The 15,273-nt window shown below is 45.2% G+C and overlaps 1 protein-coding gene and 1 long non-coding RNA gene across 3 annotated transcripts in view; one reads left to right on the top strand and one right to left on the bottom strand.

Moving 5' to 3' along the window:
• Positions 1–6,741, bottom strand: part of ARHGAP36 (Rho GTPase activating protein 36) — a 31,882-nt gene extending 25,141 nt beyond the window's left edge. For both annotated transcript variants that reach the window (XM_011927932.1, XM_011927933.1), the window contains exon 1: positions 6,539–6,741. Coding sequence is in view for 1 of the 2 variants with exons in the window: in XM_011927933.1 (XP_011783323.1) it covers positions 6,539–6,596 (58 nt within the window). In the remaining variant the exon portion in view is untranslated. The remainder of the gene's footprint in view (positions 1–6,538) is intronic.
• Positions 6,742–6,835: 94 nt separating this feature from the next.
• Positions 6,836–15,273, top strand: part of LOC105501841 — a 42,107-nt gene continuing 33,669 nt past the window's right edge. Inside the window, exon 1 of the long non-coding RNA XR_001000247.1 lies at positions 6,836–6,937. This is a non-coding gene — a long non-coding RNA (uncharacterized LOC105501841). The remainder of the gene's footprint in view (positions 6,938–15,273) is intronic.

The following is a 15,273-nucleotide window of genomic DNA, read 5'->3' as shown; positions in this document are numbered from 1 at the left end:
GAAGATTATATAGGGAATTGCAAAGGTGGAAAATGCTTTAATAACTCCCATTACGGTCCAATATAAACAGAGATTTGCTTAATTTCACCCTAAATATGACAATCTGGAGGAGCAGGGTACCAAAATGTGGATTTTTGTGGGGAGAGAGATCATGGTTTCCCCATGAGAGTAAAGCCCTTGAAAATCAGGGCTTTTGTTTTTTCCATGTGGGGAGGGCAGAGAAAGACCACAGGCTTCAGAATGAGACAGCTTTGTGTTGATATCCCAGCTTGAGCACTTACTTGCTGTGTGATCTTGGCAAGGTTACTTCAACTCTCTGAGCCTCAGTTTCCTCAACTGTAAAATGGAGATGTTAACACCTGCCTAGAATTGCTCAGATGACTAAAGGAGGTAAACCATAGAAACCATCAGCCAAGTGCTTAACAGATACAGTAAATGTTTAAGAAAAGGTTAGTTAATTCCCTTCTGCACTTTTTTTCTTTCTCATGTAGCCCAGAGTATCTCAACCATGGTGTTCAGGGAGTGGAGCCAACTGACTAAACTGCCAATTTTCCTCATTACTGGCTTGTCTGACACTCTTGAAATAGTCCCTCTTCTTTTAGGATGATGTTTGATCAGCCTAATGCAGCCCCGGAAGAACTGGACCTTAAGTCCAATTCTCACTCTGCAGTTTCTCCTTGCAGTGTTAATGAGACCAAGGTTTCAGATATAATACTCCACACAGGAAAGTTTCAAACTTTCTGCTCACTGTCCAGACTTCCCTCCACCCCAGTTGCTGATCCAGCCCCAACCCAGTCTCCTAAATATGTGCCATTGTGCCCCAGAAAGTAAAAGCATGATTATTTCCTGGCTAAGATTGCCCTATGACTCCTGTTTTGTTTTCCCCTCACTTTCACTCTAGAAATAATAGTGCCTAAGGCCATCCAGTTTGTAGCAGCCACCTATGTTGAGGGGTAGATGGGATGATAGAGAAAGATATGATGGTTCTCTGAGATATGCTATGCAGCACCTAAAATACATCTCTGATTAGTTTTTATTCATGTGTTCCCAATGAAAGGAAAATAAATTCTACCCTTTGCCAAAACTAGTGAAGTGGAAGAAGACCCCAGTCTGAACCCCTTCCTCCCTGGTGCTTTTGCCTCCCTCTAGAGACAAAAGCAAGTCATTGCAAGCTACAGCTGCATTTAAGCAGGGAGTGGTGGAGGAAGATCAAGAAATTGGGGACGGGGGAGGGGTGGTGGTGGTGGATATAATCCCACGGAGGGATAAAAAGACTACAGAGTACAGAGGTATTGAGATTCATGGCAGGAAAAGCTCTGAGAGATCCCCACCTAGATGTTCCCAGACTCTGGAAGGTGCCTTCAACTCCTCCCTCTCCTTCATCCCTTCTATTTATCCTGCATGCTACCCTCACTGACCCCAGATACCTCCTTGCAAGTGAGTCCCTCTGAGGATTTAAGAATTTCGAAAAACTTCTCCAGCTCCTACCCCCGTCTGCTTCTGTGGAAGTCCTGGAGCCTCAGCTTTGAAAAGGGAAATGGGAGGGGTAACAATTAGGTGTCAACCACATCAGACAGAGAATAGTTAGAGCAGGGATTCCAGATACGTCCATGCCACTTAGTAAGTTTCCTTAATAAGCAGGGACCTACCTGCTGAGTATTGGGTACCCATCCCGAGGAAGCCGCGTGGTTGCTCAAGAAGTGTATCTGAGACGTGACAGTAGCTGCCAAGGCTCATCAAACACGCCATCTACCTACTTCTGCTGATACATGTGAGAACAAATGATACTGCCAGCAGGAAACAGAAATCGTTTCCTAGTGACTCAGAGACCCATCTATGAGGACACAGGTGGTGGGTTTGTATTGCATCTTTCAGTTGAAATTCCTTTTCACAGAAAGAAATTTATAGATAATCAAATAAGTCAAAGACCGGCATCTGGGCCCTGGGCAAAGTATCACCAACATCATGTTGACCACCTAGTAAATGTCTGCCACATGTCAGCATAGGAGATTTGCAAATGTTTCTCTCTTTTAATTTCACTCAAGCTTTGAAGTCAGATCAAAAAGGATTGTAATCCTTGCTCAGCCACTGTGTGACAGTGGGCAAGTTACTAAACTTCTCTGAGCTTTTGTCCTTAAAATAGAGACAATAATACTAACCTCAGAGAGTTGTTACAGTTAGAGATAGTTTATGTAGAGTGACTGGTATTTACAAATAGTAAACATTTGGAAAAAATAAAACTTCTTTTGATAACTAACCATAGAAAGCATTTAATATAATGACATCTACAATAGCAGTAATAAGAACTATTATTATTATTTATAACCACAAAATGTAGACATTATTATGTCATTTTAGGAGAGGTTAAGTAACTCTCTCACAGCAACCTTATAAGAGCTGGCCTGGGATTCAAACCAGTTGTCCTCTTCCCACCCAGAGTTAGTGGAAATTTCATGATCATTGGGAAGATCATGTTTGGCTGGCCTGATCCAGTTATTATATTTAAACTATAATTAGAAAAAAAAATATTTAAACTGTGCATAGTGGGATTCTAGATCACTGTATAGATTATTTGCATATCACAGGTCCTAAATTTGCGTTTTTATGCCTTTTTAAATTAGTAATTGAAGAACAAACTTCATAGACTTTAGAAAACAGAGAGAAATAGCTATTATGCCACCACCTTAATAGATTCTCTAACTTTATCTTATTGTCAATTTCTTTCTAGTCTTTCAAAAATGCATATTTGACAGTTATAATCATACCATTTTCTATGTTGTTACATATATAATCATACCATTTTCTATGCTGTTACCTATTCTTGGCAAAAATAATTTTTATGATTCTATGCAATCTAACAAGTGGATATGTCATGGATTTTATTTAACCATTCCACTATTGTTGGACATTTAGGTTGTCGTAGTAGGTAGGAAAAAAAGGAATAAGGTTACTTTCACCGTTGCCATAATCACCCTCAGGGACCTGGTGTCTTGCTTCTTGCTCTATCAGTGCTCAATGCTTTCCGTCATTTGATATTTAAGCTTGATAAATGTCAGCTCTACTGCTGGAGTCTGAGATACATTTGCAAGAGTATTATTTTCTGCCGGTTTTCATCACACAGATTCTGTATTTCATCCTCACGATGGGTAAAGTGTGGGCTAAGCTCTAGAGCATCACATTTTTTTTTCCTCTGGGAGAAATGTCTTTTGAGGTACAAACAAGTAATAAAGAAAATTGGGGAAGTCCTGCCATTGGTGAATGGGGGTGCTTATCTGAGGACCTGACCTGGAGAATGGGGTGTCTCATTGGCAGTCACGCCCCATCTCTGGAAACTGATCCTGCTGCAGCACAACTAGGCCTGGCCTCAGCAAATCGATTCGGTCCCATCTCCAAGAAAAGATTAAATTTGTATGTAAAGTGGGCCCCAGGGTCCCTTCAGCTTTAGAGCTTTGGCTGCTTTACAGAAGTCCAATTGTTTGAGGCCAAATCCAATGCCAAGAGTGAACTGGGGAGAGAATTTCAAGTGGGTCAATTGTGCTGTCTCTTTCCCTGGGAAAGAAGGCCTTTCTGGGCCCTCTTTCCTCCCAGATCTCAATGATGCCTCTTCCAAGTGCCTTCCTATGGTTGCCCATTGCCCATTGTCACCCTCAAAAAATTGTTCTGATGCAAGCCACCATGGCACATGTATACCTATGTAACAAAACTGCACATTCTGCACATGTATCCCAGAATTTAAAGTAAATTTTTTCTTTAAAAAAAAGAGTTGAAACAACAAAAAAATAGCAAACATCAATAAAAGAGTGATGATATTCTAATGAAGACAAAATAAACCTGCCCCTCAAAAAAAAAAAAATACTGTGACATACCAACTATCTCTTGGGCAAGTGTAATGGGGATGAAGGAACATTTAGATACTGTCCCACTTCTTCCCAGTCAGGTGACAGCTTCCTCCCCCAACCCCATCTCTGATGCCTGAAGACTTCTGAAAGACATTTGAAGGGAGGCACCAAGGCAATTACAGTCCTGCAGAATATCAATAGTTACCCACTAAGTTACTCTTCACATTGTACAGCATTTCTCAGGGGAAGTGCAATGAAGTGAGCTCTTGCCCAGTCAAAAAACTACCCAAAGATTATTTATTTCAAAGTGATGCCCTGTGACTTAAGTGAGATTATATATGTAAGGAACTGAGCCTAAGGGCCCAGCATTTGGGAAGTGCTTCACATATATCAGCTGCTCTTGTATAAGTAGTAAAGCTGATGTAGGCAGTGGTGTGCTGCAGGGGTATATTGGGGAATAGGTCCCACTAGACTAGAAATGCAGCAGCGAATATAAGGTCTTACACTTGAGTTCAAACACCAAATACAGAACGGAGACTCTGAAAAGAACTTGGGTTTACTTAAGGAAAAAGAGTAGCTTTCGTTGAAAGTAATTCAATGTAAATAAAGTCTTTGTGTGAACTGTGTGGCTGTGCATGGGATTTGCGAGCGGTGCATACACGGGTAATGTGAGTATATTATGCTGTGTGTAGAAAGTATGTAGTGCATGTGAGGCATGTGTGTGTTCATGGCTTTGCACGTGGGCATGCATAGGTGTGGTAATGTGTATGTTATGTGTGTGTTTATGACTACGCATGTGTGTACCTTGGGTGTGGCGTAGGCTTCCAAAAGAGGGAAAGTCAGTCATCCAGGACTATATTTATAGGGGCACAGCTGGAAAACCTCTTTTGGCCTGGTCATTGGACATTTATAAGTTGGAGCATGTTCAAAGAAAAGCAGGTAGACATGGGTGGGGGCCTTGAAGCTATGTCACATGTTAAACAGATGAAGAAACTGGGGAAGTTTGGCCTAGGTAAGAACAGGGTGAGTTAGGGGTGGGACAATGGGGAGAGCTAGCACTCTTTCCTAGGAAGGAGGACCACGGAAGTCAATGCCAGGGCCAGAAGGTGGAAGCTCCCAGGACATAGATTTGGGTTTTGGGGTTCAGTTTAAGGAAAAGCCTTCTAATTCTAATAGACATTGCTATTTTCAGATGGGAGTGGGCTTCCTGGTGTAATATGGACTCCCTCCTATGTGGTTATTCATAAAGAAGCCTTCATGTCCTTGATCTCATTGGAGTCACATGACGACCTTCTAGTCCAAGCAAGGGCAAAATGTTTCCCTCACCTTCTTTTTCAGGGTAGACTGTTAGAGCAGTAAGGCCTCAGAAGACATCTTATAAAACTCCCTTATATTTTTGATTCACCGGGATCATATAAACCTTAAAAATATGTAAAAGAAAAAATTAAACTCTGTGTGTATGCAGTTCTTTTTCCTTCTCAGAGATCTTGTTGCTGGCTCTAGGCTGTACTTGAACTGGCTAAGCATGCCGTAGTCTTTTAGCAGGAGGTCAAACTCCTGGGATGGTTCTCAGTAGGGTGTTGGGGCTGGCAAGAACTAAAAACAGGTCTCTGCTGAACTAAGTTGCTGAGGCCCCTCCTCTCCCTGACTTCCCTCCCCCCCCTGTCAGGGGGCAGAGGAAAGAGGAGACAACCCCAGGTTTGGTCTATGGCTGGTGCCCAATGACGCACTCTCACCAATATAGATTTTGGAGGTGGAGACTATGGAAAAACAGGTGGCTGTGGGGGCAGGTGGCAGCCTGAAGGAGGTGGGGCTTATCAAGGGGGAGTGAAGGACAGTATGGGTGGGGGTCCTGGGGTACGTCAAAAAGAAAATATCAGTCTCCTGAAACTTTAAGGATGAAAATATAATCAGTTGTCAAAATGTACTTTGTAGAAGCAGTTCCAGAAAAGGGGTGAAATGTGACCCACATATGCCGATGCTGTGATCTTTGCACACTTGTGTCCTCAATTCCACAGAAATAGGGAAACCAAGCACTGATCTCAAGTACCCAAGGAAAGACCGCGACTAAAGACCCCAGGGGTCCACTATTGGGCAGTCTGGGGCAGTGGGCAGCTGGCAGAGCCTAAGCTGACCCATGTATGCTGCCTACCTGTTGGGTAACCTTGGGCAGGCTTTTCCTATCTTCAGTGTCATCATCTCTTAAATGAAGGAGTTAAGTTCGACGACTCTGGGGGATCCATTGCTGATATTCTGTGTTTGAGACTGAGACAAGGGGACAAACTTCAAGGCAAAATGAACCCCCGCCTCCTTCAGGATCCCTGGGGCCTGGCTTGCCCTGTCAGGGACATTCATCCTTGGGCCTTTAGGGTCCTTGAGTTGCGGGACGCCGCTCCTGCGCGTCTGGCCCCAAGGCTCTGGCTGTCCCTGCGGGCGGCTGAGCCAGCGACTCCGCCCACGCGCTCGTCCCGCGTACCGCCGAGCCATTAGTGCGATTGCTCGCGGTTCCCGGCAAAGCTGGTGATTTATGCGGGGCCTCGACGGGGCAGTCCCTTGAGCCAGGAACAATTAGCTAAAAGCCAGCAGGAAGGGAGGCAAGGGGGCGACCAACCAAGCCCCAGGGCGCCCAGCCGGGGCTGTAGCCGCCGGCCGCCCCCGGCCAAGCACCCCAGCCCCCCGACTCGGTGGGCCCCACTCACCACGGCGGGGGCGGGGCTCAAAGGCCGAGGCGAAAAGGCAGTCCAGTATCCACGCCATGACCCGCGCTGAGTGCCCGGCAGCTCGCAGTTAACCTTTGCGTCGTCCCCCGCACTGGCCGCCCTAAGTAGCCCCCGGTGACCACGCCCTGAGCCGCACCCTGCACCCAGCTAAGAGTGTCTCGGTCACCGGACACCTCGAGCATGTCACGAAGGGGGCAGGGCCTCAGGGGAACCCCCCCCCCGCCAGAAGAGAGGCCGCTGGTCCTGCAGCCCCTTGCCCCACGCGAAGGGAGGCCGAGACACACAGCTCCTGTCCCAGGAAGCTCTGACTCTGAGGGCGGGACCCTGCCCCTACCCCAGGGAGCCCAGAGCCTGAGGGGAGACGCCATCTCAGCCCTGGTGAGCCCCAAATCTGAGAGGGAGGGAAAGTCCCTGTCCCCCACCCCCTCCCCAGGAGCCCTTGATTGGGCACATAAAAGCAGGCCTGTCCCCAAAGGCTGGAATTTGAAGGCGAGGTAGCGCACCTGTCCCAGGGAGCCTCAGATCTGAGGACGAGACTGTATCCCAAGCTCTAGAAAACTCCACGATTTAGCGGAGCGTCATCTCAGCCCTCAAGAGGCCTAGTCTAAGCGGGAAGCAGTGTGTCCCCCAGGATCCCTGAATCTAAAGGGGAGTTGATGTCTCAGCCTTTGGGGACCCTCCCACCGCCACCCTTAACCCCTCTCTTAGGGCAGTCATCACCTCAGCCCGGAGTAGCTCCAAGTCTGATTTAAATCACTACTCTGTTCTAGAATGTGAGTAGGAAAAATGATTTTGCCACCTCCCCCAAGAAGCCCCATATCTGAGAGTAATCTTACTTCCCTTGTCCTGGGAATTCTGCAGGGAAGAGGGAGATGCTCTCCTGCCTGGGAACATTTGTACTGAGGGGGTTGATCATCAACTGAGATAAAAGAACCCAGTGTCAAGTATGTACAAATATGGGGTACCCCCCACTTGCTGCCGACTTACAGATTCCACTGACAATGCTTTTGCTCAGGGCACTGATATGGGAGGGGGACCAACATTTATTTTTAGAAAGAATTTGATATTTGATATTTCAACGGGGGGTGGTACTGTGTTGGATTTTCTTACACTTCTTTTATGGCTTTGTATTTTTACATTTTAAATACATATGGGAGCACATGCCACAATGGGTTCAGTGTTTGGGGCCTCTGGTGGTGGTAAAAACAGCCCTGCCCCCCAAATCCTGGGGTGGAAGCAGCCACCAGAGATGGATCACATTGGGCAGGAAGGGCGTCTAAACGAAATTTCCTTTTTACTTCAAGCCCAGGGGCCCAAATTAATTTCTCTCCCAATTCGCCATTGGTAGCTGTACAGACATGACTCTGTGCCTTGTTTTTCTCCACTGGGAGAATGGGGCTCTGTTGATCAAAATGCTAGTGAGGAGGTAGAAAGAAATATGGAAAATCTTCTTCCAACATCTCGATTGCAGGCCAGAGGAGTGGAAGCCTCAATCATGGGATCCAGTGGGGAGAACAGTTATGATATTTGCTTTGCTAACCACTGATATTAGCATTAACGCGGCAAAAGGGGTGCATAAAATGGAAAAATTGCCTGTACTTTGCCATACAATTCTTAGCAAAGCAGAGCTATCTTCGGAGTTTAAAGGTATTCCACTCATTTCCCTTCCTTTCTGGGAAACATGGTACCTCTCTGCCTTTGTACCAATTTCTAAATCATTTCCAATTTTATCTGTTTTCTAAAAGCAATCACAGACAACAAACACTCACCAGATCTGCTCTTTTACCAATTTCTGCTTTACAAATACTTAGTCATCCAAGCCAAACAAGCCTGACATCTAGAAATGTCCAGTTTCAGGCCCGGGATATTGAAATCTCAGCCTTACCTCTTCCCATGAGCTTATCCAGCACCAGCTTTTGAAAGGGCCTCAATGGGTTCCTTTTTTTCCCAACTGAATGAGCTTTTTTTGGGCTCCCTCATGGCACAAAATCTGCCTGCCTGGTCCAATCCAAGAGTCCTTGGAAACTGAAATTGCTCTGCTTCCAGGGCAGCTCTACATGAGGTACAAACCCATGACAGCTGTCCTTCTTTGTTGCCTTTTCCTCAAGAGGTGTAATGTAGTAAAGGAACAAAGCTACAGAAACTCACAAACCTAGATTGGAAGCTCAATTCTGCTGTGTTCTAGCCATGTAATCTTGGGAGGGCTATTTAATCTCGCTGAAGCTTAGTTTCCTCATCTGTAAAATGGGTATATTAATAGCTATGGAAAAAGCTCCAGGTGGACCAAAGCATCTACTCTTTTGGGAAAAAAGAGAAGAGAAAATACAGAGGTCAGAAGTGTTTAAAAAATTGATTTAGTAACTAAGTTAGCAGTTTTGCCCTGTCCCTTTTCTTTGACTTGCCTACTCTGCCACTTAATTACTTAGTGTTACATTCCCTTTGAAAATCTTTATCCTTAACTAAATGTCCTGGGGTAGAAGGACATAATAGACATAATAAGGAAATGCATTCATCCATCAATCCATTAATTCATACAACAAATATTTGTCAAATGTCCTCTAGGTGCCAGATATTGAGCTATGCAAATAATGTTGATTCACTCAATGAATTATTATGCAATTATTTTTAAGTGTATAATTTAGAAGCTTATATGATAATCTGAAAATACGCATATGATACTTTTAAATGAAAAAAAGGCAGGATGCAAAATGTGTGCACACTGTAATATAAACAGCACAAATAAATAATAAACCTATATACAGAATAAAAGGCTAAAAGGAAACACACTAGAATCTGAGTCGTGATTGTATTTAGGTAATGCAATTATGGGCAATTTTTAACTGTTTTATTATTTTCATATCTTAGTATTCTCCAGTTTTTCTTTAATAAACATATATTATTTTCTGGAGTTAGAAAATCCTACTTAGAAAAAAATCTACAACTTTGTCTCTGCTGAATAAAGGACTAGGCTAGACAGGGGAATGACGAGGGCCTTTAGGTTGGGGTTGTGCCAGTGGCACAGGGCACTTGGGCTGGCTTTGGTGACCCAGAAAAGGCTGAGAAAGTTGGCCTGTGAGTAAAATGCAGAATTTCCTTCCTGTGCAGGGGCACGTAACAAGTTATGACTCCTCCTTTCTGAGGACCTAGGAGTTCTTAGTGCCCCCCTTGAGCAGCCAGGAACTTGCTAGCCTGGACCTGTAATCCTCATCCCACAGTATGTGCTCACAAGGGACACATAGGACATCTTTGTCCTCACTCTGACAGTCCAAGACCTACAGCTTGACAGTTTGCTGCTTCTTAAGCGTCTTCTATTGTAATTACAATTAAAAGCCAAGTATCCTGCACCTAGCTTGGGTCATTGTCTTCCCAGAGGTCTTTAGCCACAATGATGTAGTGAATCTGGGGGTTTGCTGACTTTTAGAAGATAGGCTTCAGACCTTCTTAACTTTTTTCCTGAAGCCCAAAAGTGCTTGACACCGGGGCATATAATTGCTACTTAAATGGGACTGTAGGAATTAAAGGCCCTTAAACCTTGTCGTGGATCAGTGTTTCCCAAAGTACAATCCATTGGACCAGATGCATCAGAATCACTTGGAATGTCATATAACAATGCAGATTCCCTGATCCCACTCCAGTCCTACTAAACAAGAATTTCTGGGCATGGAGACTAGAAAATAGTACTTTTAACAGGCCCTTCATGAGGGTTTTATGCCCATTAAAGCTAGAGAAACTCTAATGTAGAAGAAAGAAGTCTTTCCCTGCAAACCCTCCCATTGCACCCTAGCTACAGGGAACACTGCGGCACCCTAGCCACAAGAAACACTGGGGCAACCAAACGGGGAAACTGGTCACTTTAACCCCACTCTACTTCTTTTGGGTGCATGGGGAAATACATAGCATGGAAAATTGACCAAACCTTGAAACTTGACTCCTCACAGGGCCTAGGTGTGTTCAAAATGAGCATACTCCATACAAGTCATTCATTTGGATTTTCTAAGAATCCTTGAGTATGTGTCTACATAGCACTTCCCAGTCAGATTATTTCATTTGAACTTTCTGCTTGTTGGGTTCCTTGCATCAGGCAAGAGAGCACAGTGGAAAGGGCAGTTAAAATACCAAGAGTGAGGCTGGACTTACTGGCTGACTGGCTGGGTGAATGTGTGTCTGCTTCCCAACATGAGCCTCAGGCTCCTCCTCTATGAAGTGGGAATCTCAGTCCTGCCGCCCACCTCCCTCTACAGCAGGCTTGTCCAACACATGACCCACGGGCTACATGCAACCCAGGACAGCTTTGGATGCGGCCCAACACAAATGTGTAAACTTTCTTAAAACATTATAAGATTCTTTTGCCGTTTGTTTTACCTTATCAGCTATCATTAGTGTTAGTGTATTTTATGTATGGCCCAACATTTCTCCCAAAGTGGCCCAGGGAAGCCAAAAACTTGGACACCTCTGCTCTACAGATTGTTAGGAAAGTCTCTGCATTTTCAGGAATGAGATAACAAAGTACTTATCTCTGGGCCCATGAAGGGAATTGGCAGATCAGCACCCTGCCCCCCCCCCCCCAGCATGTCCTTTTGAGAAGCCCTATCATAAGGTCCACACAGAGCGCACAGGGATCATATTTGTTCTGTAAAAGGGACTCCAAGCCCCAGGGCCTCAAGACCCTGCCTCCCTGGTTTTCTATTTGTGAAAGACTTAACTGGGCAAATGGTAAACGTGTCAGTTAAATCATGGGTGCTTCAGGGGACCGCTTTGAACCTCAGAAGGGCCTCAGTTTCCTCATTTCTCAAATGGGGTTATACAGAGAAATCTTGAAGTTCCTTTCTAGCTACTTAACAGCATTTCTAGGGGTACACTCCTTCCACAGCACTTTTTCCCCATAGCTCTATTAATTCTAAACATTTTCATATCACTGAAACCTGACAAAGTCCTGGCACCATCTTTGTGAGGTAGATATGGGAGAGAATTATTCCCATTTTCTTAGATTTAGAAAAGTGAGGCAAAGTAAGTGACTATCCCAAAGTCACCTAGGGGAGAAGACATGAGCTGAGACCAGCCTCCACATCTCTTGCCCCCTGCCCATTCTTTTTCGGTACTCCTTGCTAGATCCCAGGAGCTGTCTGTCAGTGTGCTGACACCACTCAGGAAAATGCAAGTTTCATCCTGACACCAGAAAGACAGAGCAACGATTACGCTTCAGTCCCCAAGGAGGCAGAAAAATTGCTTTTAGTTGACAAGTGCATCTCCCACACACATACCCCTCTGGTTGAATGAAAAGATAAAATCAAGTTAAAAATCCCAAATGCTCACTTAATTTTGTAAAGCATTTTGCTCTTTGAGCTAGGGGTAGGCAGGATGAGAGAATTTTCCAACTCCAGAAGTCTCGACAGGGTGGGGTAGGGAGAATAGTGGGAACTAAGGGGGGCACAGAAAAAAAAGTCAGAAAGAACAAAAAGCATGAGGAGGTTTTCTTTTAGTTTTGTGCCATAATCAATAAGAAAATGGAGTTATCTGAAAAAAGAACTAGAAAAAACTCAAGTGTGTGCTTATGCCTTTGAAAAACTACAAGACATGCAAGCCACTGACATTTCCATTCTAGATGAAAATTCTATGGCTTCTGATAACAAGAGTTTAGGGGCTCAGCAGGGGGACTGTCCACTTCTATGTATTACCATAGACTCCTGGGCTTTACTACCTCTGAAGGTCATCCCTGCAAAGCACTTGCCTTTATATATTTAAGTGTATCAGCTCCCGACGTACTCTCATATGTATTTTCAATCTGAATTGCATACAGCTTTGGGAGGTTGGCAGGACAGAGATTAGCACAACCCTCATTTTATAGAGGAAGAAACTGAAGTTTGAGGAAGGGGAGTGACTTGCCTAAAGTCACTGCCTTTTTTGTTTGTTTGGAACCTGTTCTTGAACCACTTTTGTGCTTCCTTCTTTTGTGCAGGGTTCCCTCTCACACTAGCCATATCCAGCCTAAAATCTGGCCTTAGATCTTATATGTCTCTTGACCCCTCCCCTGGACTCCAAAACTTGGAGACTTTCACCTTGCTGAGAATTCCAAAGCCCTTAGAAAGCCTGAGAATCTCCCCAGCTAAGAACATTTCATTCTTAGTCATGAAATGTCATGATATCTGCAACATATTTTCAAGTGTATATATATATATATATATTTGACTCTCTCGCTATCTCTATATGTTTATATATTCATATTATATAGATAGATAAATATATATCTTTATATTATATAGAGAATTTATTGTGCATATGTATATACACACACACAAGTATTTATTGTGCTGTTCTTTCAAATTTACCTTATGTTTAAAAGTCTGAAAATACAAAGTTAAGGGGAATCTCCTCCCAGGCAGCCACTCCACCGGTTTACTCTAAAATTTGAGAGTTAGTGGTACATCCCTCCCACAGGGCTCTACCTCAGGACTCCATCAGGATGACCTGGCCCCAAACACAGAACTAGCTCCGCTGGAGGGGAAGGTTACACCTGTGAGTGGTTGTGATGTCTTAGATGGAGCTTGGGTGCTGGTAAGTGGCTGCCTGTACTGCATTGGAGTTTAGGGTGAAGGATTTGATGGCAAAGCAGCTTAAATTAGAGCCCGAGAGGAGTCCTTAAACAAATTCTAATTAGAGCTGGCAATTTTCCTAAAATAATGTTTCCTTTAATTTCAAAACTTGCTTATCAGGGTTGAAAGTGCCATTAGAGATAAGCTAGTCCAACCTCCTCTCATCACGGGGGCTGGTGGGAAGGGGGCACTGAGATCCAGGAAGGGAAAGTGACTTACCCAACATCGCCTAGCAAGTTAGTGGCTGAAAAGGGACTAAAAGCCAGGTGTCCAGCATCCTAGTCCAGGGCTCGGTCCATTACATCACACTGCTATCCCACTTTGGCTTCCTGGGTTCTTGAAAGGTCATCTGCCCACCCCAGGGCTTGCTTTCTTCAGACCAGCGTGGCACTTGGGGGATTTGCAGTCAGCGACAGTCCCTGCTGCTGGGATCTGAGCCAGGCGCCTGAAGATGGCACCTGTCACATCCCATTGGAATGAATTACCTCCCTATGAAACTGAGAGGGCCAGGCGGAATCTGGGAGCGGCACCTTGAGAGCAGAGTCAGTCCTGGCCCACCCGGCTAGTGTGCCATGGACATTCAAGGTAGAGAAGGTCATGGAAAATATCCTGAGCACTGTTTGCTGGGGAGCTTTCCACCTCTTTTGGACCCCAAGTGATTTATTGATTATTTTAGGGACAGCCACTCTGGTTTATTGGTTTAACTGCCATTACTCGTGAGGGGGCTGCCTGCCCGCTGCGTCCCCTGGTCTGTCTACTCACAGGATTGGTTCATGGGACAGCTTAGGTGGACCCTCGTGAGCCTGTCGGGATAATGGCATTTGACTGTAGATCATGAGAAATCTCATCAGTTGCTGTGGGTGGAGGTGGATGAAGCAAGCAGGAAGAGGGCAGAGGAGAAGGAAGATGAGCAATAGCGGGAGGGGACAAAAAGGACGAGGGAGAAGGGGGAGAGGAACGTGCAATAAAGGAATTCTCTTGTACAACAACCACTGACATTTCTGAGCCTGTAGCTTCCTCACGTTTAATCATTCCCTTCATTAAGTGCCATTTGTCAATGCAAATAGGCCTTTCTCCGTTATAACTCAATCTTGGGACAACCCACGCCTTAAACAAAGATGCAAGGCTAGCTCCAGAGCCCTAGGTTTCCCTAACTAAGGGGTTGTTTGCCCTTCCCTCCCTGCATTCCTCCATCCCAGGCCTAAGAACACCAAAATTGGCCCTAGAACAAAAGATACCAAGGACTGACTTTATCTTCTGAGCTACTTTGGGTCTGGGCCCCGCCCAAGGACCCCCTCTTCTGACTTCTGTGGCCCAACACCCTCTCCTGCTATCAAGCACCAGGGCTTATAACTGTCCTGCTGTTCTACCCTTCAGATCCCAGGGGAGTTATGAGATTGAAAACTAAGCGGTAAGGCAGGAAGGTGTCATCAGAGATGCATCTGCCTAGGACCAGAGAGCAGCCATGCTGGAGAAGAGGGGCTGCAGCTGACGCTGGGTCAAGTGGCAGGACGGCCATTTGATGCATTTGGCAGGCTGTGCACACATGTTGAATAGGTGAAGACCAGGGTATATTCAGAAAGCCTTTCCTTTTGCCCCTAATAAGGAAACTTCTGGCCAGAAGAAACTTAAGGCCCCCAGTGCCTTAACAAATAGAGGAACACTTAAGTCTCTGAGTGACTGTGGACCCTGACTTCATTTTTAAAAGTGGCTCTGGGGTGGCAGTTTCAGTGACAGGGAAGGAAGAGATTGTGTAACATGGGTATAGGTCATGGACTGTAGGCCCTCCTCACTGGACCAGGCTCTGGGGCCTGGTATCCTGGGACTGGGGCTACAGCGCTCTGCCATCTCCCTAGGGAAAAAGCCACAAGTATATTCTCCAAATCACACACCTTTCTGTCCTCAGAGACAGTCCCTCAAATCTACTCAGTGATCATGAGATGCCCTGAAAGTTTTGGGGTCAACAGTGTCCAAGGTCAGGTTCAAGGACCAGGTGCAGAATGTTGGTTCCTCTGGCTTTTTTGTCCTTTCCTCCCACCTCAAAGGAAAAAAGGATCCTCTCTGGGGTTCTCCTCACTAGTATTCTGAAGCTCGGCCCCTTCTGCTGCTGCCACCTCAGTCACC

Source organism: Colobus angolensis, unplaced genomic scaffold (genome assembly GCF_000951035.1).
Source record: "Colobus angolensis palliatus isolate OR3802 unplaced genomic scaffold, Cang.pa_1.0 Scaffold751, whole genome shotgun sequence".
Classification (NCBI taxonomy): domain Eukaryota; kingdom Metazoa; phylum Chordata; class Mammalia; order Primates; family Cercopithecidae; genus Colobus; species Colobus angolensis.
The sequence above is the reverse complement of the archived record's forward strand: the minus strand, read 5'-3'. Positions and strand labels throughout refer to the sequence as shown.